The sequence below is a fragment of the Mytilus galloprovincialis genome, chromosome 7 (genome assembly GCF_965363235.1).
Source record: "Mytilus galloprovincialis chromosome 7, xbMytGall1.hap1.1, whole genome shotgun sequence".
NCBI lineage: Eukaryota > Metazoa > Mollusca > Bivalvia > Mytilida > Mytilidae > Mytilus > Mytilus galloprovincialis.
Genome location: NC_134844.1, coordinates 5,713,203 through 5,739,984, shown reverse-complemented (window position 1 = coordinate 5,739,984; position 26,782 = coordinate 5,713,203). Strand labels below are relative to the sequence as shown.

The 26,782-nt window shown below is 32.1% G+C and overlaps 2 protein-coding genes across 3 annotated transcripts in view; both read left to right on the top strand.

Annotated features, from left to right (window-relative positions):
• Positions 1-764: 764 nt before the first annotated feature.
• LOC143084103 (inactive phospholipase C-like protein 2) lies at positions 765-13,096 on the top strand. Its single transcript, XM_076260510.1, has 4 exons — positions 765-1,240; positions 4,113-4,262; positions 10,125-10,343; positions 13,020-13,096. The coding sequence occupies exons 1-4, from the start codon at positions 991-993 to the stop codon at positions 13,094-13,096; spliced, it is 696 nt and encodes a 231-aa protein (XP_076116625.1). The 5' UTR covers positions 765-990.
• Positions 13,097-15,468: 2,372 nt separating this feature from the next.
• The window catches only part of LOC143082182 (inactive phospholipase C-like protein 2), a 69,753-nt gene continuing 58,439 nt past the window's right edge, over positions 15,469-26,782 (top strand). For both annotated transcript variants that reach the window (XM_076257754.1, XM_076257755.1), the window contains exon 1: positions 15,469-15,595. In XM_076257754.1, coding sequence (XP_076113869.1) covers positions 15,479-15,595 — 117 coding nt within the window. In that variant the 5' untranslated portion in view covers positions 15,469-15,478. The remainder of the gene's footprint in view (positions 15,596-26,782) is intronic.

Sequence of the window (26,782 nt, the reverse complement as noted above, 5' to 3'; positions counted from 1 at the left end):
TGGGTCAAACATCTTGCGCCGTTTTAATGTTTCAACTAGGACTAAGAAACTAATTCAGTAGTCCCCGGTTCAACAAAGATCGGAACTCCGGCCTTCAATTAATTTTACAAATGGAACCAAAAATTAGAAAACATGAATCAGAATTATTTTAGCGATAACATCTGGTATTGGTTTTCACTGAAGTTATCTTACAGACCAGCGGGTGTTCAACCCCTTAAATGTGCGTCTTATCGCAATTGTCAAATTATCCAGTAACCCCATGTGGAGCGAGGATGTATTATCGTCCTTGTCGATACAAATAATTGTTATCAAATTGAGTTATCTCCCTTAAACCGGACAGATTCTTGGCAATGATAGATACAATTTTAAAAGTTGTGCAATGAACCCATTGGTGCGTTAAGTACACACCGGGGCACCGATCAATCGAATCATAATCATTCTATAAAGTCTTATGAAGAAAATAATTTTCAATTTTGTATTCAATCTTCTGGAAAACTATATAGGCCAACTGTAAAATTAACTTTAATGCGAAATTCAGTAGTAAAAAAAATTATAAAAAATTACACAACCTCTTTCAAACTTCATCAGTAGCTTTTGGTTGTCACCTTGTAAGAAACTTATGTCCTTTTCGTCAAGTTTATTCTTTTTTTATTTTTAAAGAAGGTTATATAAGGTGTTTACTGTTCCCAGATAGAACTACAAATCAAGGCGTCAAATAAACACGGAATTGTGTATTCCCCTAATCCGATTTTGTATTTTAAACTACACAAGCAATCCGATCCGATGTTGCAAATTACTTTGATTTGAGTGCTAATACACTGTGTTTACGACCAAAATGCAACCAAAAACAAACAAAAAATGTCAATGCATTGCAAAATAATGATGAATAAGGATGTAAGAATACATGCAAATATGTAATTCGGTGATAAAAGGGATAAAATTTGGAATTATCAGTCCATACTAAAATCCCAAAAGCAGGAAATGTGAAACATGGCGGAGGAAACAGAAACCGCCGATGATGTGATAGAAAAATGTTCGGATGTTTTCCTTAACGGTGAATCTGAAAATTTGGATGGTACAGGTGACGACAGCAATTCTCTAGAAAATGAAGAAAATTCTATATCGGATAAAATCATGCCAAGAAAAAGCAGTTTTATGAACAAGACCGGGAGTAGAAAACCTCCAAGGAAAAAAACAGTATCTTTTAGTAGCATGCCAACTGAAAGAAAAATAGCTACAGGTGTGTATGAAATGAAAGACATACATTGTATAAATAGTAATTGTCATGACTATAATGGCAACTTGGTGCCTTGGTAGTTGTCGCTTTGTTATTCCTTTCGGGATTCAGAGTCTAAAATGATTTGGTTGCCAAATAATTAATTCCGCTCCAGAGTAAGAATTTCCAAGGGTATTAGTCGTATGGTAGTTTGCTTGCCTATTTAGTGAGCTTTTAATTTATGTGTATGTACATGTATGGTCAATTCCTGTGTCAAAGCAGACTAAAAATTGGAATAACATAGTCCTCGGCCAAGCTTCAAATGTTGCCGGATTTTAGGGGGGGCTTGAAGTAAGGATTATGTGTCCAAAAATGGTACAGACTGTTATGTATCATTTGAGCTGGGAAGCACGACAGTGTTTTAATTCTGAATTAACAGGGTATGCATATTTTAGGGATTGAGGAATATATATTAATCCTGAATATATGCATGTTACAAATGTATATATTAAATAGACCATTTTTATGTTACCGACTTTTGACTAAGGGTTCTACAATTATTTGGCAGGTTAACTACTCGGTGGAGATTTTTGTACTCTGTCAATTACACATGTATGAGCAACCAAAAAAAAGTAAAATCAAATAAATATCAGTGCAATTTTGGGGAACATAGATCTACAAACTTGATTATTTTAAAAATAGGAAAAATGAGTAAGGTCTGTACACATGGTACATATTCACATATAATGAGAAAGACTTCAGGACAGGCTAAAATGTATGTGGTACAGACATCTCCAAATCTCTGAACATCTTTAACATCTTTAACACTGTTTGATAAACCTACATTTTTGTACCTGTCAGTTTTAGATTTATGAAATATAAACAAATGATAAATGTATTTGATTGAGGATTACCCGTTCACACTTTGACATAATTAAATTGAGATAGTAAGGTATAATTGTTTAGGGGGCTGCCATTTATAATACACATGACTCGATGATAAGCGCTTACTCAGCCTCTTTTTACTAGGAGGATTACATGTACATGTTTGTGTATATATATATTTTTTTCCATATAGACAGATATACATGTAGTCAAAATATTTTGTTCATTCATTTCTTCATTTGCACACAAACAGTTGCATCTGACCTTGACCTCAGTTTTAGAGATTATCACTATTTAAGATAAATCTATTACATGTATAAGCAATATAATTATATTGCATGAGACTAGAGATTTTACTGTGTCATTTCTTGTTCCATTTGACTATTTTACATGTACTTGCCAACTATACTATACTCAACTCCCAATATGCCGAACACTTTGTAAAAATCATGCTGTCTTTCATTTTGTCTTTTAGAAGTTTAGAACATGTCTAGCAGATAATACAACAATGTAGCTGATGAAAGAATTTTTTTTTAAAAGGGTACACCATCTATTCTTACATCATGTACATTAGTCATTAGGCCAACTAAAATTAATTAGTAGATTTTCATCCAAATTTTTGAAAAAAATGGGGCGGGTGGGAGGATTTAATTTTTTAATTTTTATTTCTTATGAAACCCTCTTGTGACGTGTTCTTCAAATATACAAGAGTAATAATAAGTTTATATTATGTATATACATATAAGGAATGGTACATAATATTTCAAATCTTAACATGAATAAAAATCTCTAATTGGCAACCACTGTTCTACATGTAATAGCTGCTTTAGAAGCATAAACAGCAAAAACATAAAAGAAAAATACTCCCCTCAGTTAGACTATCTTCACCAAATTTAGTGTCTTTTTAAGCGACCATTTTTTTGTCTCCATAAAATGAAACAAATATGCAACTAAAGAATTACGAGTTCAGAATAAAATGAAACTGTTTTGAAAACGAAAGGGTTGGTGCTTTTATGATTCTTCTTATAGATGCAAATATAATTAATATGTAAAACATGAACTTAACCAAAAAAGAGAAGATGTTTAATGGCTCTTTTAAGGGTATTGGGACAGAAGGTGGTTGTGCTGTTTGTCATTAAAAAAGCCATGGGTAAATGTAAGTGTATGTTTGCCGACTTTTTGGACTCAATTGTACTGTCATAAATCTAACAAGTTCGTGCTTGCATCATTTTATTTATACAGTTATGGTTTTGTACGAATGTGTTCCACGATTCGAGCTCTTTGGGTATAATTCACAGTCCACAATTCCTGCCACAAAGTCATTTTATCAATAAAAAAATCCACGGTATTCTTAATCACAGAAATTTGTGTCATACCGCGATTTGCCATCTTGGACACAGCGTATAACTTGTAACCCGATTATTTCATGCCCTTCTTGAAATCAATCTCTATTCTCGGTAGACGATTTTGTCATTGTAGAGCTGCAGAATCTTTTTTAATTACTCGAAGTAATACGAAAACCGAAATTTGAAACAGGAAGTCTGAAAGGAAACAAAATTTTTCACGGTTACCGGAAACGGAGATGAACAAATCCGGAAATCGTAAATTTTTCAAAATAAAAAAAATCGGGGCGGGCGGGGATGAAAATCTATCAATTAATTTTAATTGGCCTTACATGTATCTAATAGATCTATTACTGAGAGGAATGATTATTAATGATTTTGTTGAATAGTGGACAAAAATGTGAGATTTAAACTTGTTATGATTTCTGGAAATGCTATTTATACACATGATACATGTACAAAAGAATTAAAATTTGAAATGCAAGGTTGTTTACTGCACTCGTCACAATTAAGGCATAATCAAATCATTGCAAAAATGACAGTATTCAGTGGTCTGGAGTCATTAACGTGGATTCACAGTAGGTTCAAAGAACATCAAGACCTTTTTTAAGATAAATTAGTTTATTCTGTATGACATGATTATTTAATTATATTCTTTTATCTTTCAGCTCAAGATTGTCTTTCATACATGCAAAATGGAAGTGAATTGATTAAAGTCCGTTCTAATAGTCGGCAGTATCATCGCATATTTACACTTAATCCAGATATGACTGAAATCCGATGGCAACCTACATCTAAAAAACCACACAAGGCTAGAAGTAAGTCACACATTTTGGGCCTACTGTAGGCTACATCTTAAAAAAAAACCACACAAGGCTTTTAGTTAGTCACACATTTTGGGCCTACTGTAGGCTACATCTTAAAAAAAAACCCACACAAGGCTTGTAGTTAGTCACACATTTTGGGCCTACTGTAGGCTACATCTAAAAACACACACAAGGCTTGTAGTTAGTCACACATTTTGGGCCTACTGTAGGCTACATCTAAAAAAAACACACAAGGCTTGAAGAACAAACGAAGTAAGTCACACATTTTGGGCCTACTGTAGGCTACATCTAAAAAAACCACACAAGGCTAGATGTACCAAATGTAAGTTAAACATACAGGGCCTACATCTATTAAACCCAAATGCTAGAAGTAAGTCAAACAATTGGGGCCCGTGTCTTGTCAACACAAGGCTAGAAGTAAGCCAAACAATTGGGGCCCATGTCTTGTCAACACAAGGCTAGAAGTAAGTCAAACAATTGGGGTCCATTTCTTGCTAAGTGTTTAAACTTGAAGCCACCTATATGCTATCACCGATCTTCAGGGTTCTCACTAAGGCGAACCCATGAATCCTGGCATGGACGTTTATCACCATTTATTTTAAAGTAATGTGAATTTAATGTCATTACATTGCTGTATAACATGTATAATGTATAATTATGTCATGGTCTGACGGAGACAAAAATGTTAAATTTTATTGCAACATAATATCTTCTTAATACTGTTTAACTCAACATGGTCAAAAATGACTAGTCTGTGGACTCACCTTCAAAAATCCTTATTGAGAACCTGATCTTAGATTGGACTTTTATAGACTATCATCTTTTATAATTGACTTTAAGGTACATGTTTTGGCCTTCCTTTACTTGAGGGCCTGGGTCCCAATCCCATTATTACTGTTGGAAAAAAGAGTGTCCCAGAAAATATATATAGGGCCCACAATATCATGAATATCATGAAATTACATGAATATATAGTGTATTTAAAATGCATATATAATTATACATTGTACATGTACTATTGGCTTGTATATAGTTTGTGGGACCCCTAAAGTAAAAGAGGGCATTATATGAATTTATATAGCACTCTTTACTTTGCATAAAATAAAATATTCAATACACTTAAAACAGGTAGATTATAGAGAGGTAAATAAAAAGTACTTTTATGGAACAGGATTTCTAAAATAAAATCCCAAAATATTGGGACCCCTAATTAGTAAAAGAAGACCCAAGTTTTGCTCATTCTTGGAGGCCATTCATTGTATACTGCATCCATGGCATTTAGACTTTGGAGGATAGTTGTCTCATTGGCAATCATACCATATCTTCCTTTGTCTCATTGGCAATCATACCATATCTTCCTTTGTCTCATTGGCAATCATACCATATCTTCCTTTGTCTCATTGGCAATCATACCATATCTTCCTTTGTCTCATTGGCAATCATACCATATCTTCCTTTGTCTCATTGGCAATCATACCATATCTTCCTTTGTCTCATTGGCAATCATACCATATCTTCCTTTGTCTCATTGGCAATCATACCATATCTTCCTTTGTCTCATTGGCAATCATACCATATCTTCCTTTGTCTCATTGGCAATCATACCATATCTTCCTTTGTCTCATTGGCAATCATACCATATCTTCCTTTGTCTCATTGGCAATCATACCATATCTTCCTTTGTCTCATTGGCAATCATACCATATCTTCCTTTGTCTCATTGGCAATCATACCATATCTTCCTTTGTCTCATTGGCAATCATACCATATCTTCCTTTGTCTCATTGGCAATCATACCATATCTTCCTTTGTCTCATTGGCAATCATACCATATCTTCCTTTGTCTCATTGGCAATCATACCATATCTTCCTTTGTCTCATTGGCAATCATACCATATCTTCCTTTGTCTCATTGGCAATCATACCATATCTTCCTTTGTCTCATTGGCAATCATACCATATCTTCCTTTGTCTCATTGGCAATCATACCATATCTTCCTTTGTCTCATTGGCAATCATACCATATCTTCCTTTGTCTCATTGGCAATCATACCATATCTTCCTTTGTCTCATTGGCAATCATACCATATCTTCCTTTGTCTCATTGGCAATCATACCATATCTTCCTTTTTTTTTTATAATGATAGATGTACTGAAGAAATACCTTCTTTCAAAGATACATATGTAGATGAGATTGTTGTTTTAAAAAAATCAACTGTTACACTAACAGACTCCAGAACATGCAGAAAGAAACCTCAATTTATGTTTTGTTTATTTTTATGTGAACATTTTATTATTCTATCCTCTGCTCAAGTCTTTCAGTTTCATGTGCTTAAATCTCAGATTAGTAATTAAAAGAAGGGGATTCTATTTATCTTTTCTAGTTGTTTAGTTGCAGTAATGCTTGTTAGTCATTCTCTCTACTAGCCATTCATGGATCAGGTTAAGTGGTTTTGCTTCAGTACATGTACACCATGTACACTCAGTCAACTGCAGTTAGATGAAATCATATTCAATACGTACACGCTTAACCAATTGCAAGGTTCAATCTTATATATATAAATTGTTCATAAAGAAATGGTACATTTATAATATACATGTAAGACTGCATCATCATAGTTATGCATACACATATAAGAAAATGGTTTTAAAATATAATTATTCCTTCTTAAATTAGCCAGACAGTAAAACTTGTATGATTGCTGTCTTTGATCCTAAATTTAAATTTATTGCTGGCTTATTATTATTCCAAATAATTTTTTGAAGTACATTATGCATTTAGGGGCCAGTTGAAGGACGCCTCCGGGTGCGGGAATTTCTCGCTACATTGAAGACCTGTTGGTGACCTTCTGCTGTTGTTTTTTTCTATGGTCGGGTTGTTGTCTCTTTGGCACATTCCCCATTTCCATTCTCAATTTTATGTACATTGCACACTGTGATTACATGTATGGTGTTAAACTTTGGCTTGTAAAACACTACTTTTACAACCTTTCCCTAACAACATATGCATGCACATTGGTTGTACATCATGGTTTTAGACTGTGATATTCTATATAGGCTAGAGAAATGGATAGATGGTGTTCTTACCATGTACCTTTGTAAGTTCTGACTATTGGTTGTACATCATGGTTTTAGACTGTGCTATTCTATATAGGCTAGAGAAATGGATAGATTGTGTTCTTACCATGTACCTTTGTAGGTTCTGACTATTTGAAGACTGATTATATTGATAATATTGTCATTATAAACATTTAGCCAGTAACTAATAGGGTTTGTTAATCTCAGAACAAATATGTTTATTTTTATAAAAATAAATTTTGTAAATTGAATGAATTGATATAAATTTTTAGTGTATCTTTAATTTGAAAACACAATGCATAATCAATGCTGTATACAAGATGCACAATACATGTAAAGCATTCCCTAATTCAGCTATATTGTTGTAACAAGATGCACAATACTAATAGTGTTACGTATTGGAGAAATTGAATATGTCTGCAGACTGGAATTGATTTGATAGAATTCTTTCATTATTTGATATTGTAATGAAATGAATAGACGTGTATGTCCAGCCATTAATTCCCATGTTGCCATCTCTTTGCTGAGACAAAAATGGTCAAACCAATTAATTGATTGTGATGGCTTACAAAAATAGTACATTAATCAGGTCTAGTTGTACATTTCCCCATGAGAGTTTGTTGGATGTTATGTCAATAAAAGCATATTCTCTCCATAACCTATTCTGTCATGCTTTACTCTTTTGTTTAATCATGGTCACGGCATCCAATTAGTCAGTTTGTACAGGCACATGTGTAGGAGCATTTGTGTTGTTGATCATTTTATTTTCTTTGTTTTAAAAATTCCAATAGGAAACTTATTTTGTCTTGTTTTTTTGTGCATGTTATATTGATTAATTCAAAGAATTGACAAATGCTAATTTCTGAAATTTTGTTGGGATTTGTTTCCAGAATCATGTCAGTAATTGCAGGTGATCAGATCTTTATATGTCATTGAAGATGAATACCTTTCCTTTGGGGGGTCTTGATAGTTTTATAGATTTCATCCCTCCTGGGGTTTCTGTCAAACTTTACTGGAGTGGAAATTTTGATTTGCTATCACTTTTGCTTTGTGATGTCAAAATTTAAATATGAGAACATTTGTAATACTCTGTTATATGGGATTCATGATATTTATGATCAAGAGGTGCATTGAAATCTGGGTCATTAGGATCATATTTATGCTAGCCTTCATAGAGGATGAATATTGTCTTTGTGTAGAAATTGTTTTGGAAGGAAAATAGTTATAGAACCATAAGAAATAATGATTTTGAAACTTCAACAGTCCTTCTCTTCACTTTGGAACTACAATAGTTTTCACATAGTAGATTAGGAAGTTACAATCTATCGCCTTCACTTCTACAGTTCCCATATTTTTGTTGCAAATTACAGCTTTCAAGTCAGTGTTTCAGACATCTTTCCATTTTAACTCTGATTGAGTAACCTTGTTGGTTATCCATACACATAAAAAAAGAGTGATGATATTTTGCTAGGGGTACATTATATATAGGCAAAGTCTGTACAAATAATCTAAATGAAAAAGTTGTAAAAAAGGATATATATATGTGGATTAAACCAGTCGCTAGACAAATACTAGAACTATATATATCACAAGAAAGTCTGCTAATTCATGATAGAAATTGGATTATTTGTTTGTATAGTATTTGACAACATGTTATAGTATAAAATCAATAAGTCTTTTGAATTTATATGTGAAGACACTTTCAATTTTCTTCCTGTATAATGTATTTAACCAGTCACCGATACTATCTGTGAGATTTATCTACTTCCATTATACCACCACTTAATGAAGCAGTTATAGAGTAATCATTCCTTAATTTGTCCATCTGCTCTACGTAGTATCCATATTTTCAACTCATAGTTGCAGAGTGGTCTTAGTTGTCCATCTGCTTTATGTATTCACATGTGCAAATGTAGATATGTACAACTCATATATGTGGATGAGTAGTCTAATTTGCCCGTCTGCTTTATGTATTCACATGTACAAATGTAGATCTGTACAACTCATATATGTGGATGAGTAGTCTAATTTGCCCGTCTGCTTTTTGTGTTTTCACATGTACAAATGTAGATCTGTACAACTCATACCTGGATGAGTGGTCTAATTTGCCCGTCTGCTTTATGTATTCACATGTACAAATGTAGATCTGTACAAATCATATGTGGATCAGAGTGGTCTAATTTGCCCGTCTGCTTTATGTATTCACATGTACTTATGTAGATCTGTACAACTCATACATGGATAAGTGGTCTAATTTGCCCGTCTGCTTTATGTATTCACATGTACAAATGTAGATCTGTACAAATCATATGTGGATCAGAGTGGTCTAATTAATGCCCATCTGCTTTACATCTATGTATCCACATTGGTTGTTGTCTTTTGATTGTATACCCTGCATCTTCTGTTCTTTTTTATTATGCATTGCCATGTATATTATGTACAAATAATGTAAGATATTAGGAAGCTCATAAGGTTAATTCTGTGGATTCTTGGGTTCCATTTTTCCTGGATTTAGGAAAACTTGCATATTTAGGGATATTTAAATTCCTGGTTTTGGCAAAGTCTGCATACATTCTTTTAGAAAATTTGTAATTCGTTGAAAATTTAAATTTGTGGTTCTGCTGTACCAACGAAATCCATGAAAATTAGCACAAATATTATATTAATGAATCAACAGTGATCAACTTTTGAGACCAATTAAAATCAGTTGTAGTCTTAATATACAGTTGAAAATAACATGAAATATATAGTTTAAATATTTTGTTTATTTTGTAGTTTCTGTAGCAAGTATCAAAGAGGTACGAGGAGGGAAAACCACCGAAGCCTTAAAAAATAAAGAAATAGCTGGGATTTACCAGGACGAGTGTGCCTTCTCTATTATATTTGGAGATGATTTTGATTCTATGGATTTAATTGCCAATACTCCTGACGAAGCCAATATCTGGTTGACAGGGTTAACATGTCTCATCAACACCAACACAAAAACACGCACTTGTATGTATACACAATTATCATCAGTTTAAAAGTTTCAGGAAATATATAATATATGAGTGAAAATATAAAGAAAGTAGGAATGTGATACATTTATACATGTATATTATTCCATACAATGTATATTTATATAAGTGGAATATTATAACTCATTTAGCACCATTGTTGATGGGCAAGCATAGACGGATCCAGGGGGGCCCTGGGGGGCCGGGCCCCCCCTTTCGTGGGAAAAATCTGGTTGATTATATAGGGAATCATTGAAGCATGACTGGAGCCGGCCCCCCTTAGGTCAGTCAGCGCAGTACTAATACAGAAGTTGTCAATGAAAACTTTTTAAGTCCCCTTTGCAGAAATAATTTCTTGTTAAAATATATCTTGGTGAGACCCTGATTTAATGAAGAAAAAAAAAACATTATCGTCAACTTAGCATTTTATCATTCTGATCAATGAATCTATCCAATAAGCATGCTAATATTACTTTTTGCTATTTAGAAAACCTGCTTCTCCTGTCTTTTCTATAAATAGACTTTTAAGAATAAGTACAGTTATAAAAACCAGTTTATGGTTATGTGATTTACTTGGAGAGTAGAGCTTACCACAAGAGTCTTAGTTTTGATGTTGCCGATTTTTCTCTGACTATATGGAATCTCTCGAGATATTGATCTGCTAAATATAGAAGTCAATGAATTGTCGTTAATCATATAATTCTGTCAATACATCTACAGATACAATTTATAATCACTAGATTTATATTGCTACAATTCATAAGCATCAGATTTATATAGACATATTGACCATATAGCTATAAATATCCCAGTTATGATGGACAGGTTGACTTTTTATAGGGGATATTAATAGTCATGGTTGAGTGCTCTTTGATGACTTTTAAGAGAGTATGAAGCACTTGATATAGCATTGAGAATTTACATAAAATGTTTTTATTGCATGAATTTAACTTTTAATTAGCACCAGTTGTATACTCAATTTTGTGAGTTAATTTATCAAAAGCAAATAAAATCTTTAAAAGACCTGCTCAACATTTTAGAAAGATACAGCACCAGTTGTCTTAACTAATTTGATTTTTAAACTCATTGTGTTCATTAACATTGAAATAAAAAGGGAGAAGAAAAACAAAACAATTGTAATTAAGTGGGTCTATGAAACCTTTCAGGTCCGTTCTCCTGAAAATCTTATTTAGCATGTTGAGGAGCCTTATTCAAAGAAATTTTGAAGTAAATAATGCAGCTTAACCACTTATTCATATTTGTGCAATTACTGTTTCTCCCTCCCCAAAAAAGAGGAACAAGAGAATGCAAAAGATACTGTCATTTGAGACATTAATGTACATGCAGAGATAGATTGTCATAATTAACAAGTAATCAGTTATATTAAGGTTTAGAAATAAGATCCAGATGTAAACAAAATATATGAAATAATATAATATTTTATTGTTATTAGATTTAATATAATAGTTATATAAAACACATGTTGTGTTAGGCTCTGATCCTGTCCATAATGTTATAGTATGGTATATATTAGTTTTCTGTTTTGCTTTTTCCAATCATATTGTGTTGTAAAATGATGCCCTTTATGGGTTCTTGATTAGATTAATAAAATTCTTATTAAGCTTGATAGTATAGTTTACATGTCATCTGACAGGGGTCAAATGATAAATCCTATTTTCATCTTAAGTTTTTGTGCAAAGGTCATTCTATTCATATGCTACAAGTAATACTTTATAGTTCAATGATAATTAAGTTTATCAAAGTTGGGTCAATTTAGTAAATGTATATGTTCTGTATAATCCAATACTCAACCAAACAAAATTGACTGCTAGGATAAAACATGGAGTGCTGAAAGTGATGTTAAACACCAACAATTAATCAATCTATAGAATCATTGTAAAATACACTTGAACTTATGAGTTTGAACTTTCAAGTAGAATACAATAATACCATTGTTGATAAAGATAAGATTCATTTTTTATCTGTTACAAAGTTTGCCAGATGATAAATTTATAGTTCAGAATTTGATGAAAAAAACATTTGTCTTAGTATGTATCTATGTTTTATGCAGGAAAACATGTTACCAAGATAATCTATGATATGGAAATAAAATCAGAATTTTTTTTTTATCCACAAATTTATTCCAAAATGAGTCTGATCAGAGATTTTCATTAATTTCATATTTAAATGAATGCAGTATTTGATTATGAATAAAAAATGACTGAATGCCTCCTAAAACACAATTTATATAAAATTCTCCCACAGTATTTGAAATCTCTGTATATAAAATTCTACTAACAATGTCATATCGTTCATTACCGGTATTTAGATATAAATAAATGCATTTAACCAAGAGATTTTCTATTTTGTTCCATGTCAATACATGTATTTTAGCCAAGAGATTTTCGATTTTGTTCCATGTAAATACATGTATTTTAGCCAAGAGATTTTCGATTTTTGTTCCATGTAATACATGTATTTTAGCCAAGAGATTTTCGATTTTGTTCCATGTAAATACATGTATTTTAGCCAAGAGATTTTCGATCTTGTTCCATGTAAATACATGTATTTTAGCCAAGAGATTTGGAATTTTGTTTCACACAATATCATACGGTTGACTATTTGCATGTAAATACATGTATTTTATTGCTGAAATTTGCTATTTTTGTTTCAGCGCCTGAAGCCATAGAAGAAATGCAGCAGATGAGAGACAGATATCCTTTTATATTATATACCTGTAAATACCTGTAAACTATATGTGTAATCATATTGAAAAAGCCATACATGATATTCTCTAAATATTAAACCAAACCATCAGTCAGGTGGTACATTCTGGGAAACAGGACAAAGTCCCTATTATTTTCATCATACTTTTTGGTTCATAAGTGTTTCTCAAATCGACAATTTTCATTTTTTTATATAGATTAGACCATTGGTTTTCCTATTTAAATGGTTTAGTACTAGTCTTTTTCAGGGCCCTTTATAGCTTACTGTTCTGTGTGAGCCTAGGCTCCATGTTGAAGACCGTACTTTGACCTATAATGGTTTACTTTTATAAATTGTGACTTGGATGGAAAGTTGTCTCATTCTTCCTATATCTAAATAAAAAAAATTGTGAAATCATATGCTTTATAACATTGCAGCCTCTGTCAAAGGTGTAGCATATATATACTAAAGCTGCATTTTGTCTATTAAGAGTTGTACAAGCTAAATTTTGATCTTTGTAACAGTTTGTGGTTAATATTTTCTTTTCTACTCAATAGTTTCTATAAATAGATCACAGTAATCTATACAAGCAACCTGCTTATTTACCATGTAAACTAATCTCCTTCCAGCCTTTTAAAGACATCTGCTGCTATTAAACTGTACTATTTTTAACTTGGTCAATATATTCACTTGTTCCCAGGAAGGGGATTAGACATTGCAATAGCTATATAGTCTTTTCTTCTTTTCCTCTGTCTATACAGTAAACATGTATTTGTATGATGGCTCATTATTAAGATGAGATATTTTCGCATTTGTGGTTAAATTGGTTGGTCTTCTATATACTGCAGATATTTCATAGAAAAGAATTAAAATAGCATCAAATACAAAAGGGCAATGTTATTTTTACGTCCAACCATGAACGTGGGAGAGAAATCTAGATTTGCCTTCAAGACAAAGTCACAAATACTATTTAGATAATGGATATTCAATAGTCCTAGGAATAATGATTAATTCTTGTAAACATGCAGAACAGACATGACAGGTTGCTTGTTTCAAAAAAGATGCAAAATAAAATGACGTCTTTTGACCACTATTTCTCTATTGCTCATTTAAAGGCTGATAAATATTGACCAGTTAGAATCATATGCATGCCTTAATTGGCCTAGAGGAATTAAGGGTATTATTTTCTTTAATATAATTTTCTATAATTTGTGATATATGTTCCCTATTGCTATTGGAATTTTTGAAACAAGGATTTTACAATCTTGATAATTATATGTCGAATCTGTGTACTTCAAAACAAGTCCTAGCTTTGTCATGGTTTACAGCAACTTATGAAGCTTTGAACACAGTTATATGTAAAATCACAGGAAATCTTCACCATTTGACACAAAATCTGATAAATTTTACAAATCATGTATAACCCTTGTCTATCATGTCTATGCAAAGAAAGAAAGATATTTACACCAGAAATTTGGAGTATAGCTAAAGGTTATTAGTTTTAAAGAAAAATATTGTGTTAGTGTTGATATAATTAAAAAGAGCACTTCACTAGTAACACTGTAAGAAAGGTTTATTTGTTGTATAATTTGTTTTTTTTTTTACAATTCTAAAATCATCTGCAGGTTTTTACAGATATTATGACACATATCGGTGATAAATCAGTGGCACACATAGTAGTCAAAACATTTTTAGTGTTTATTTATTTAAAGTTATACCCTCAGAGGTGTCAATGTTATTTATGTGAAAGTTTATGATGTATCGATAAGGGATTTAAAAAGATTGTAAATCCCTGTTTTGTTTAATTTATATATATCTTATATATAATTTATGAAAATAATGATTTTTTAACTTAAAAATTTCAAGCCTACCAGTTGTAGATATCAATTTTAAATTTTAACAGTACTTTTAGTAAGTTTTTAAAGGATCTCAATGGCCTGAAACAAGATGAAATAAATATAAAATATGATTTTATGAACTGTACAAAAAATTAATGTTAAATTTGAGGGCTTAAGTTCTACCGAAAGACATGGAAAAAAATGGAAACACTTGGCTGGTATGGTCATGAAAAAAAGCCATTACAGCCACAAGAAAGCTAACATTGTTGGCACACAGATTCCATTGAAACCTTATGAAAGAATGCATAAAGTATTTGCCACTGGACTTTTAACAAATACAATTTATGCATTAACACTTAGCTATTAGAATTCTTGGTACACATATAGGTTATCGTGGTAATAGATCAGTTACATATAGGTTACCGTGGTAATAGATCAGTTACATATATAGGTTACCGTGGTAATAGATCAGTTACAAGTCATTTATTATAACTTTTTAATTTAAAAAATGATAATGTTAAAATGTAAATTTAAACAAATTAAGAAAAAAACATATATTTTCTTTAACATTGTTACTTGGTTACAAGAAATGTTTGATGCTGAGGCTGACCAATCTACGGCTATGTTAGATGAGTCAGGAGTAGTTCGTCTCATGCAAAAACTAAACAGCAATATTGCACCAACCAGAGTTCAACAGAAGGTCAAGGTAAGTCTTATTACAATGGTTCTGAAGTAAGAAACAAAACCTTCCCCTTTGTTGCATGATTTTACGTCAATAGTGTAGCGAACCCACATGACCTGTATGGTCCAAATAGTCATCTACAGTTATCAATACCCTTACCATCACTGAGGACTTAAGTTCAAAGCCCCCTTGTGGATAGGTCCATTTGACTCTTGATCTTGATTGACAAAGTCATTGTTGCTATTGACCATTCCTCTGCTAATAAAACATGGCTGTCATCATGGTTATTATTATACCTAGAGTGTTGAAAGTGGTGTTAAATGCCAATAATTAATCAATCAAGGTAACAAATTTTATCTTTATTTATATGACAGTCTTGTCATAGGAAAATTTGGAGGTTGTCCAGAGTAATACTTCTTCATATTTTAAATATTCATTGGAAATTTGTAAATTAAATAAGACAGCTAGGAATCTGTGCAATTATTTTAGGAGTCCGCTTAGATTTATGCGGTCATTTGGTCTTCAGTTGAGTTTTATCCACAACAGTGAAGCTGAAGGCATAAATTTCTACAGTAACACACCAATAATTTGAAATATAAAATCTAAACGATGCTACTGTACACTTATTCGGTTGTAATACATGTAAATGCATGTTTTAATCTTTAATTAATATCCTTCTATGATACTTGTGGTTATTACTAACCCTGAATCTAAGAACTAGATAAATGACCAATTTTCAATTCCATTGATAAAATCAGTAGTTTCTGAACGTATGGTGAAAATGATTTGGTAAGATATTAAATCCTTGGCATACATGTACTGTCAGTACTGTGGAGAATTGATTGCAGTTAATCCCCTGTCTCTGTGACAGTAATTACCCTCGTAAGACGGGAGGAGGCCAACTCAGCGCACAACTAACATGGCATTGTGTAATCACTCTCTGTATTGATGATAGCTAAAATTGATTTTGACAATATGTAAATTCTGTTACATTGTTTTTATCCCTATGGAATGCAGAATAGAATTAACAATTAAGAAAATGGTTGAACTGGGATTAAACAAGTAGCATATTACTTAATGAATAAATTTATAAATAGGTGATTATATCTTTCTATAATGGATCCATATGATATATCATGATACTATAGATGATTTAATACAGCCATTAACTCCATTCTGAATAGATAGTGATCCATAGATTGCTTTGAATAGGAAAGGAGTAAAAGTCATGAAGGTTTTTGTCGAGCCTGCAACTTTTGTTGCAGAAAGCTTGACATAGGGATAGTGATCTGGCGGCGGCGGCGGCGGTGTTAGCTAACTTCTTAAAAGCTTTATATTTTAGAAGGTGGAAGACCTGGATGCTTCATACTTTGTATATAGATGCCTCATGTTACGAAGTTTCCGTCAGTCACATGTCCAATGTCCTTGACCTCATTTTCATGGTTCAGTGACCACTTGAAAAAAAAGTTCAAATTTTTTGTAATGTTGAATTCTCTCTTATTATAAGTAATAGGATAACTATATTTGATATGTGCGTACCTTGCAAGGTCCTCATGTCTGTCAGACAGTTTTCACTTGACCTCGACCTCATTTCATGGATCAGTGAACAAGGTTAAGTTTTGGTGGTCAAGTCCATATCTCAGATACTATAAGCAATAGGGCTAGTATATTCGGTGTATGGAAGGACTGTAAGGTGTACATGTCCAACTGGCAGGTGTCATCTGACCTTGACCTCATTTTCATGGTTCAGTGGTTATAGTTAAATTTTTGTGTTTTGGTCTGTTTTTTTCATACTATATGCAATATTGTCTACTATATTTGTTGTATGGAATGATTGTAAGGTGTACATGTCTAGCGGGCAGATGTCATGTGACCTTGACCTCATTTTCATGGTTCAGTGGTTATAGTTAAATTTTTGTGTTTTGGTCTGTTTTTTTCATACTATATGCAATAGGTCTACTGTATTTGTTGTATGGAATGATTGTAAGGTGTACATGTCTAGCGGGCAGATGTCATGTGACCTTGACCTCATTTTCATGTTCAGTGGTCAAAGTTAAGTTTTTGAGTTTTGGTCTTTTTATCTAATACTATATGCCATAGGTCAACTTTATTTAGTGTATGGAAATATTTTATGATCTTTATGTCAGTAGCGCAGGTTTCTTTTGACCCTGACCTCATTTTCACGGTTCATTGCACAGTGTTAAGTTTTTGTGTTTTGGTCTATTTTTCTTAAACTATAAGTAATAGGTCAACTATATATGTTGTATATAAGCATTGTTAGCTGTACATGTCTGCCTGGCATGGTTCATCTGACCTTGACCTCATTTTCATGGTTCATTGGTCTTTGTTTAGTTATCTTGGTTAATGTTAAGTTTATGAGACAGTTGTAATAAAGCTTTATACTTAGGACTATCAACATAATATCAATGATTAGTATAGAAGGCGAGACATTTCAGCGTGTGCAGTCTTGTATTTATATATTTTGCCATTAAAACTGTACAGTGTAACTTGCCTAATCAAACATCTGAGTATTCCAACATCCTGCTTTAACCTACACATTTTCATGGTTCCAATATAGCCTATTTTTGCAAAAAAACTTGAGTTTTCCAACACACTGGCTGCTTAATCCGACATATTTTTCTGGTCCCCCAAGTGTTTTAGATTAGACAAGTTACACTGTATATGGAAGTACAATGTATAGCACAACTTGGCATATTTAGGTTATGGTGACCATGAGTTACCAGCATGATGTTGAAATGTATAAAACTCATAATTTTTCTATAAAATTGAGAATGGAAAAGGGGAATGAGTCAAAGAGACAACAACCCGACCATAGAAAAAACAACAGCAGAAGGTCACGAACAGGTCTCCAATGTAGCGAGAAATTCCTGCACCCGGAGGTGTCCTTCAGCTGGCCCCTAAACAAATATATATACTAGTTCAGTGATAATGAACGCATACTAATTTACAAATTGTACACAAGAAACTAAAATTAAAATAATACAAGACTAATTGTTTTGTGTACATCATTAAGGAGTAAGATTTCAATTGTTGACAAAATATTTACAGATAGTTAATGTTTAATTTTATCAACAATTTTCCAAATGTAGGGTGATTGAATGCTTCATATATTTTATATACACCTGTCTAAGTGTTGAAGACAGTTAACATTTGTGTTTTTGTGTCATTAAGGTTGCCCTCTCTTGACTTATACCCTGGATCTTTTCTTACTCTTATTACTCATAGTAAAAGCACTGAGTTTGATAATTTCTTCATTGTTAGAGTACTTGATGCTGACAAAGCCATAGAATTTGTCATCATAAAATAGTAATTTTTACTGATTTTCTTGGCTGGATGCTGTTAGTGTTACAATAACCCTGTTGGTAATTTGATGATTTTGTAATGTCAATTAAGATGTGACATGGTGATATCACAAAAGTGTGTCAGACTCAATCAATAGTAATGTCTAATAGCTTCCTGATATATCAAATCTTTTATGTAAGCCACAAACTGAACTAGTATAATTAATACTGACACCATAATGTCATCAAATATAATTGGATATCCTGCTGCATTTATCATGTGTTTCCCTATGAAAGAAAGCAAGATTTTGAAAGACCCCCCCTTTTTTCCTCAATAAATTATTGTAAGGTACCATTATGCATTTACAATAATATGATTATATCATGGTGAAAATAAGATAAATTCTATCAGTGTAATGGCCTCATGAGTATATCTATTACATATAATCTTAATTTTCACATGTATATATTTGCTCACCACTTTGTTAGACATACATGTTAAAGTTTTTCACATGGATTTTGTTTGATGTAAACAGAAACAAAAACTTCATTTTTATTAGCAGCTTTTATCATTTGTTTATGTTAATGTTTGTTTATTCTGGCTTTGATCTGTTGATGTGATTACCAGCCTGTACACATTGTAATGTGATCAGATGATTAGATGATAAGTACAGTTTATCAGTGCATGAACACTTACATAAGAAATAATTGAGCCCTCATCTTTCTCTGTTTACTTCCTACACCTTATTTTTCTTCTAATATAATTGTCTTCATTTAAAAACCATTTGTGCCTGTCTCAGGTCACTGGAATCTTTAGCTTTGTTTGTCGTGTATGTTTTTGAAATTTAGGTTCATTTGTATTTTCTGAGTTAAGATTGGTGTCCACTTGCCAAATTAGTACACTTTATTATTTAGGGGCCTGCTGGTACCTGCCTCCTGTGTGAGATTTCCTAACTGCTTTGAAGACCAATGGTGGCCTTGGGCTGTCTTTTGCTCTCTTTTTGCATGAACCCCCTGAGGGGTTCATGCTTATATATTGGAGAGTTTTGGATGTGTCTATGGGCCACTCGATATCTCTCGGCCGGAATTCAGAATAAATTTCTCGGAACGTCTCGAAAGTTTTCTGTTATTTATACAGGTCTTAACAGGTCGTTATCAAGTCTTTGATGTGGTCCCTTGATGGCCCTTGACGATGCAATTATATGTTTAAAAAAGGACCACTGTACACTGTGTGTATCTAGGTCAATTATAACGTGGTAGTGTCTGTTGTCTCGATAACATGTAAACTAATTATGTTTGAAGATTGAACCAAGGGATACTGTGTATTTCATCATAGACTTAAGAGAGAGAATATTCTGGTTAAAATATTAATATTAGATCGGAAAACAGAAAGATAATATTCTTATCAAATTTATTTTATTCAATCCGAATCAAAGAAACATATATAAAATATATACTGTATTTATGTTTCTGAAGAAACTAACAATGATTGAAATCAGAATGTTTTCAGAGTTGCAATTAAAAAATAAGCATTTTATATGACAAGATACTCTGCTTTGGTATTTTTAAATATTCATTTGTACAGGAAACATAAAAATTAAATCTTAATAAATTCTTACATCATACAAAAAAAATGTGTATAAACAATAATCCTTATATTTTTACGTTATTTATTTCATACCATGTTGTTATTTGGGTTTCATGAGTAATTATTAATTTTTTTTTGGTATTATTATTTCTCTTATGGTTGGGGCCTGTTATCTAACTCCCACGTGAATAGATATTTTTCGTATCACACCGTACGGAGTGTGATATGAAAAAGTGATATCAAAATTACGTTAATTTGATTGGCTTATCTCGTAAATTTCCAATATTTTCATTGGCCGTTGATCAGGTCATTATTCACTGGAAAAGGTCATGCCGGGACTACTTTTTTTCTTGACAACTGATTGTTTACTTCCGGTTTTCGCGATTTTCGTCTGCTTTATCATCTGCATATTCTAATATAAATCTTATCATGGAAGAAGAAATAAAGAAAGGAACCCGTGTACGGTTATGTAACGGAGCAAAGGGCATTATAACTGGCACAACTTCCAATTTCAATTTCCCTCTGTATGCGACAGTAAAACTACCGATGGACGTCCGCAAAGCTTCAAATACAATACAGTTATCTCTATTCTAATGCAAAACAAGTTCATAATTAAATTTCAATCACAATTTCAGTGTAAAATCTTCATTAAAGAAAATTCCACGAAAAGATGTTATCTTCTTTCCGGTCCCTACACTACGTGACATCATAGGTATGCCTCCGGTGTCATACATAAACACCGGGCGTTTTCTTGCTTCTGTGCCACTTCAGAATGTAATAAAATTTGATAAAAAGAAGATTTTAAGGCGCAACAAGTGAGTTATTTGTTAATTATTGTAGAAAAACGTGTCAATACACTTGTTACAAATTAGATAACAGGCCCCAACCATAAGAGAAAGATCAGTACGCGTTGCAAAGAAAAACGGCCGTAGCAACACAATTGCAACAAATAGGCCACGCACATACAACTTTTTGCCATAAGAGAAATAGGTTTAACAACTTGTGAGAATTAGATATCGCTTGATATCAACTCTCGTTATTTAATTTCAATAATAATAAACTCGCCATAGGCTCGTTTATTATTATTGAAATTAAATAACTCGAGTTGATATCAATCGATATCTAATCCTCACTCGTTATGAAACCTATAAATATCCATAAAAACAGAAAGTAAGATAAATTTATTAAATATTCAAATTTTAAACGGTCGTGAATAAAAATACTTATGTGTTTTCAATTCATAAAGCATGATTTTAAATCCTTGCAGCTCACATCAACCGTTAAAATAATTTACAATTATCACAACAAAATGTAATTACGACCATAATGTTGATATAATGTTGATTATTTTATACTGTTTTAGTATGGGTTTAGAAGCCTTTGCTTATATTTTACATAGTAATATATTCACATAGTGGAATGTTTGAATTTGAAAATATATTCATTCGATAAATAAAAATGTCTATCAGTAAATACTTGACGTTCGTGTTTATTGATATTATATATATTCAAAGGATTTGAAAAAAAATACTAACAGGAACATTAGTTTATTATGAAATTTCAATTCAAATTTTGTTTGTTTGTTTTAATAGTTTAACCTTATAGCATCTACATACTTGTACTATGGTACGGTTTTGAAAATTGTATTCATTGTGTTGACCAACTATTCGACATGTCTTAATTCATTCACATTATAGATCACATTTCAAAAGCACACTATCGGTTTGCGTTCTCAAACATTCTGGATAAAATGTCAATGAGTCCAGAGTCAAAACATTTAATGTAGACCGTTTGACATTCGAATTCAACTAATAGATTTTCCTGAGTATCAGTGAGATGCTTTCTATTTACTATTTTGTGCGCTAAAATACTACTTGCATGCAATACTATTAAATTCACTCTTGAAAACTTATGTTCGTTTTTGTTATCTAAATACAGGACAAGGCAAAAAGAGCTTTACATGTGACTTTCAAGCATGGTCATCATTACTAACGGCATTCTGACCTCGAGTTGTTTCTATTTTATTTCTTTTTTGAGTCACTGTTCTATTATAAACTTTGACCTGTTCGAAAAGCTAAGGATTGTTTACCCAAAGAATAGATTCCTTAACTTTGTAATGTACATGTATTTAGCCTTTTAACTTTTCATTCGAGCGTCACTGATGCTTTTCTTGTAGACTTTAACTCGTGTCTGGCGAACATCATTTTAATTCAGGTATCTTTTTATGTCTACATACCTTTTTATATAAATTGGTTATTTCGAAAGTGTGTAAAGGTATTCATAAAATTCTGAATTAAGAAATTCTTCGGCAAAACTAAGTTTCCCTGTAGAATGTTTGAATTGATTTAGTAAAATCGGGAAATTCTTAAAATTTGAGATGTTTTATGAGACCAAAATAAGTCTCTTCATAAGAGGTCCCAATCAATTGCATGCCACAGGTTTCACCGCATACAACATCTACCATGAGAACAAAATATAAAGATATGATAGGTAAAATAAATGCATCCAGAATTCTAGATTATAAAGCAAACTGAGTGCATAAATCATCCGGTTAGTAGAAATTAGGATTTGCCAAAGAGTTATAATCGGAAACATTATGTACATTCCCAAGTAATAAATAAAATAGTCGAGCTTTAAAATAACTATTCAAATAGAAGCTGTAAATATATACTTTCAACTGGCTTCTTTTATTCACAGTCAATTATTTCAATTCAAAAGCAAACACAAATTCAGCAACAATCTTTTGGTGACCCGGCAGTCAGCGGTCTTAGGTTCATGTATTACTTTTCTTTTTTTAAAGAAAGCAACTTGTTTACACATGGCCTGTTACCATTCTCTATTCTAAGTTAGAGAGCTCTTCCATATGTCCACACATATGTTTCTCAATTTAGAAAAAAGGTTGTTATCCCGGAATATCCCCTAAATGTATTGATGTTTCCTGATTTATGTTAACTGTTATTTCCTGGTTCCCTGTTAACATAGAAATGAGAGAAGCATGATAATCATACGATTTCAGATGTTCCCCGTTTGTTTATCAGGAATAGTAGGAAGAACTTATCATTTGGCTTGCTCTCCCAGGAAATCAATTCCTGTTTTATAGGCATGACAACCTGTTTAATGTCAGGCTTTGTTTAAAGATGGAAATAGGTTTTTGTGGATAAATAGTAATGGGTGTTTACAGTGTTGGCAGTTATGTGGTATAATTCAGCATTAAATGATTATGGGTTCCTGTAATGTGATAGTGGTTTTACATGGAAGGAACGTAAGACTCTTTTCATCTTACACAATTTATTGTTAAAACGTAATAAAAGTTCTGTAACTATCCTCTTTGTATCAGTGTCATTGATCGCAGGTAAATTTATTGCCCATTATAAGATTGCAATTAGAAAAAAAATGAGGCAATAAAATTTCTATAAAAACTGGTAATGTTTTGTTCTTTTAAGCTATGGTACTATAACTATACAGTACCACAGGGCCTGTGAGAGATGACAGACATAAGACACATCTAATAGCTAAAAAAATGAATATGACTTTTAATGAACTGGAAATGGAATAATAATATGACAACAAATTTAATTAGAATGTCAATATTTTATAACGTTGTCTTATAAGCTCCTCAAATTTCATCTTTATTACATTAATAAGTATACAAGGTTATTGTATTAAATCTCCTAATTGAATTATTGTCAGCTTGTTCTATCTAAAACATAGATTTTATGTAGAAAAAAAAACAAACTAATATAAATAAAGCAATTTGACAGAGAAGCATAACTTCTGTGTAAATTTATTCATGATAATATCAAATTAAATGACTGGATTGATGCAGTATGTTCCGATTTTAAGCAAGTTTATTGTATTTTTTAACTCAGGTGATATATTTTGTTAATAAATTTTACATTATAAAGATGATATAATATAAAGCTAATATCAGCTTGTTTACTGCAACATGTCAAAAACAAACCATAAAGACAACCATAAGGAGATGTATACTCCACAATCCACATTGTTCATTCCATGCATTCATACAAGGAGATGTATACTCCACAATCCACATTGTTCATTCCATGCATTCATACAAAAGTTTTTGAGAAGAGAAGAACTCAAAACAGTCTTTAAAAGTCAGTTAAGAATACTATGATGTTTGACTGTGCTACCTTTCCAGTAGATTGTACAGTGGATTTATTAATATTTGTGTATGATACTAATTTTTGTGAATTTCGGGGGGAAAGGTAAAGGGTTCATGAATTTTAATGTCCATCGAAATACAAATTTCTACACAGCCGCTTGTATGCAGAAATTTGCATTAGGCAAAACCATAAAAGTAAACACACTAAAATAAGATTTCCCTTAAACCACTAAAACTGATATCCAAATACCAGTAAAAGAAATGCTAAAACAGTAGTTGACAAATGATACAGCTGGATTTCCTGTCATTTTTTTCTAGCCTGGCGAGATTTAGATGTTTTGTCTAGCCAGGCAAGATTTAGAAGTTTTTTGTCTAGCCTGGTGAGATTTAGAGTCCATTATTGGTAACATATAACTAATATAGTTTGTGATTAAGTTACAAAGGCCAGACATATCTCTATTTTAATCGTTCATTCATGCTTAAAAATGTGAAGCCTTAAACCACTTTTATGGTAATGAAGTAATCTTTTAATAAAGATGATATTAAAGAAACATTAAACTGAACCCTTCAGGAAAATTGTTTTTCAATATTGAATTTAGAATTAACATACTAAATATAGGATTCTATTTGTAGTTTTAATTTTTTTTTTTTAAAAACTTTAAATGAACAGGTCCATCAGAATTTGAAGTCATTTCAGTATGTATTAAGATAAAGAACAGTTGTTAATAAGCTCTGTACCGTTAATTGATTGTTATTTGCTTAAAAGTCCCTGTATCTTTGGTACCTTATATTGATTATGGTCTCCCTGTTTTTCATAATTTCTTTTATTTTATGCTTACCCAATCCAGATAGAAAAGAAAGGATTATGACATAAAATGCCTACACACACAGTTAGGTAAAAAGCTAAGTAACAGCTCTTTTATTGTTGTTCTAAATCACAAGTGAATGTTAGACCTCAACAAACAACAAATGAAGGTTGAAGACTGCCCCTAGCATGTTTGACAAAATTTTATTGCTTGATGTCAATTGTACATTTTATTCCACTAAAAGAAATACAGAGAGTATACTCCTTACCATTTGAGTAACAGGATTAATGGGTAATATAACAGTTATGCCTCTAATCTGCCTGAGTAGACTTGTTAGCCATACTTAACTAATCACTAGCCTGTCAACACTGAGGCTGACAGATGACCTTGACCCCATTCTTAATTGACTAGGATTGTCAATTTTCCTACCAAAGGTTGGTGGTTCTTTCAGTGCACGCTGGTTTCCTCCAGCATTAAATACTGACCACTACAAACCAGTACAATAGTGCTGAAAGTGGCATTAAATACCAATCAATTAATCAATCCATAACATGGCAATAAGTCTACCATTTGCTACTTTTTTAGATGACTGCATATGTGACATGTTTTTATGTGCACTAGTTGATCTACTGTGTAAACTCTGTACATGTTCTTCTATATTGCACCTGTTGATCTCTGTCTTTCTGTCATGTACATGTCTTTATGTATAATCCCAAAGTCTTCACCTCTCAGTGTCATACACACAGATAACCTTCCAAAGATTCCTATGCTACAGGAGAGTGTGGACACAGATTAGTACCTTTATGTTCTTACCTAATCTTTGTAGAGTGGACTAATTTATAGTCTTCACCTCTCAGTGTCATACACAGAATAACATACATTCCAAAGATTCCTGAGGCTTGTATAGGGTATATTGGGATACGGGATATTTGCCATTTTAATTTTAGGGATATGGGATATTTGTCCTAAAAGTAAATGGGATATGGGATATTGATGCATTTATAAGGATATTGAATTTTTAACATGAAAAAAAAAAATAAGTGGAATTAAAAGTTAAATACAGAAATATTTACATCTCACTTGATAAAATTGCCCAAAAAAGTTTAATATAAAAGGTCATTTTAGTGCTTTGTTGATTTTAATGGAGTTTATGGTCGTTTTATTTAAAAGTCATCCAAACTCAAGCGAAAAGTATTGATCTATTTTCGATATTTATATGCTCATATGTACTGATAATTTTAAAAGTATTTGTTTTGCTTTCCATACTTCGTTCCTTATTGTTAATTTTCCTTTTTTGGATGGTGGTGTGCCTTAAGCACTATCTTACGGTATTTGTATATAACAACACCTCCGCTATGCCCGTGTCTGTTGTAACGTTTTGGATTTTAA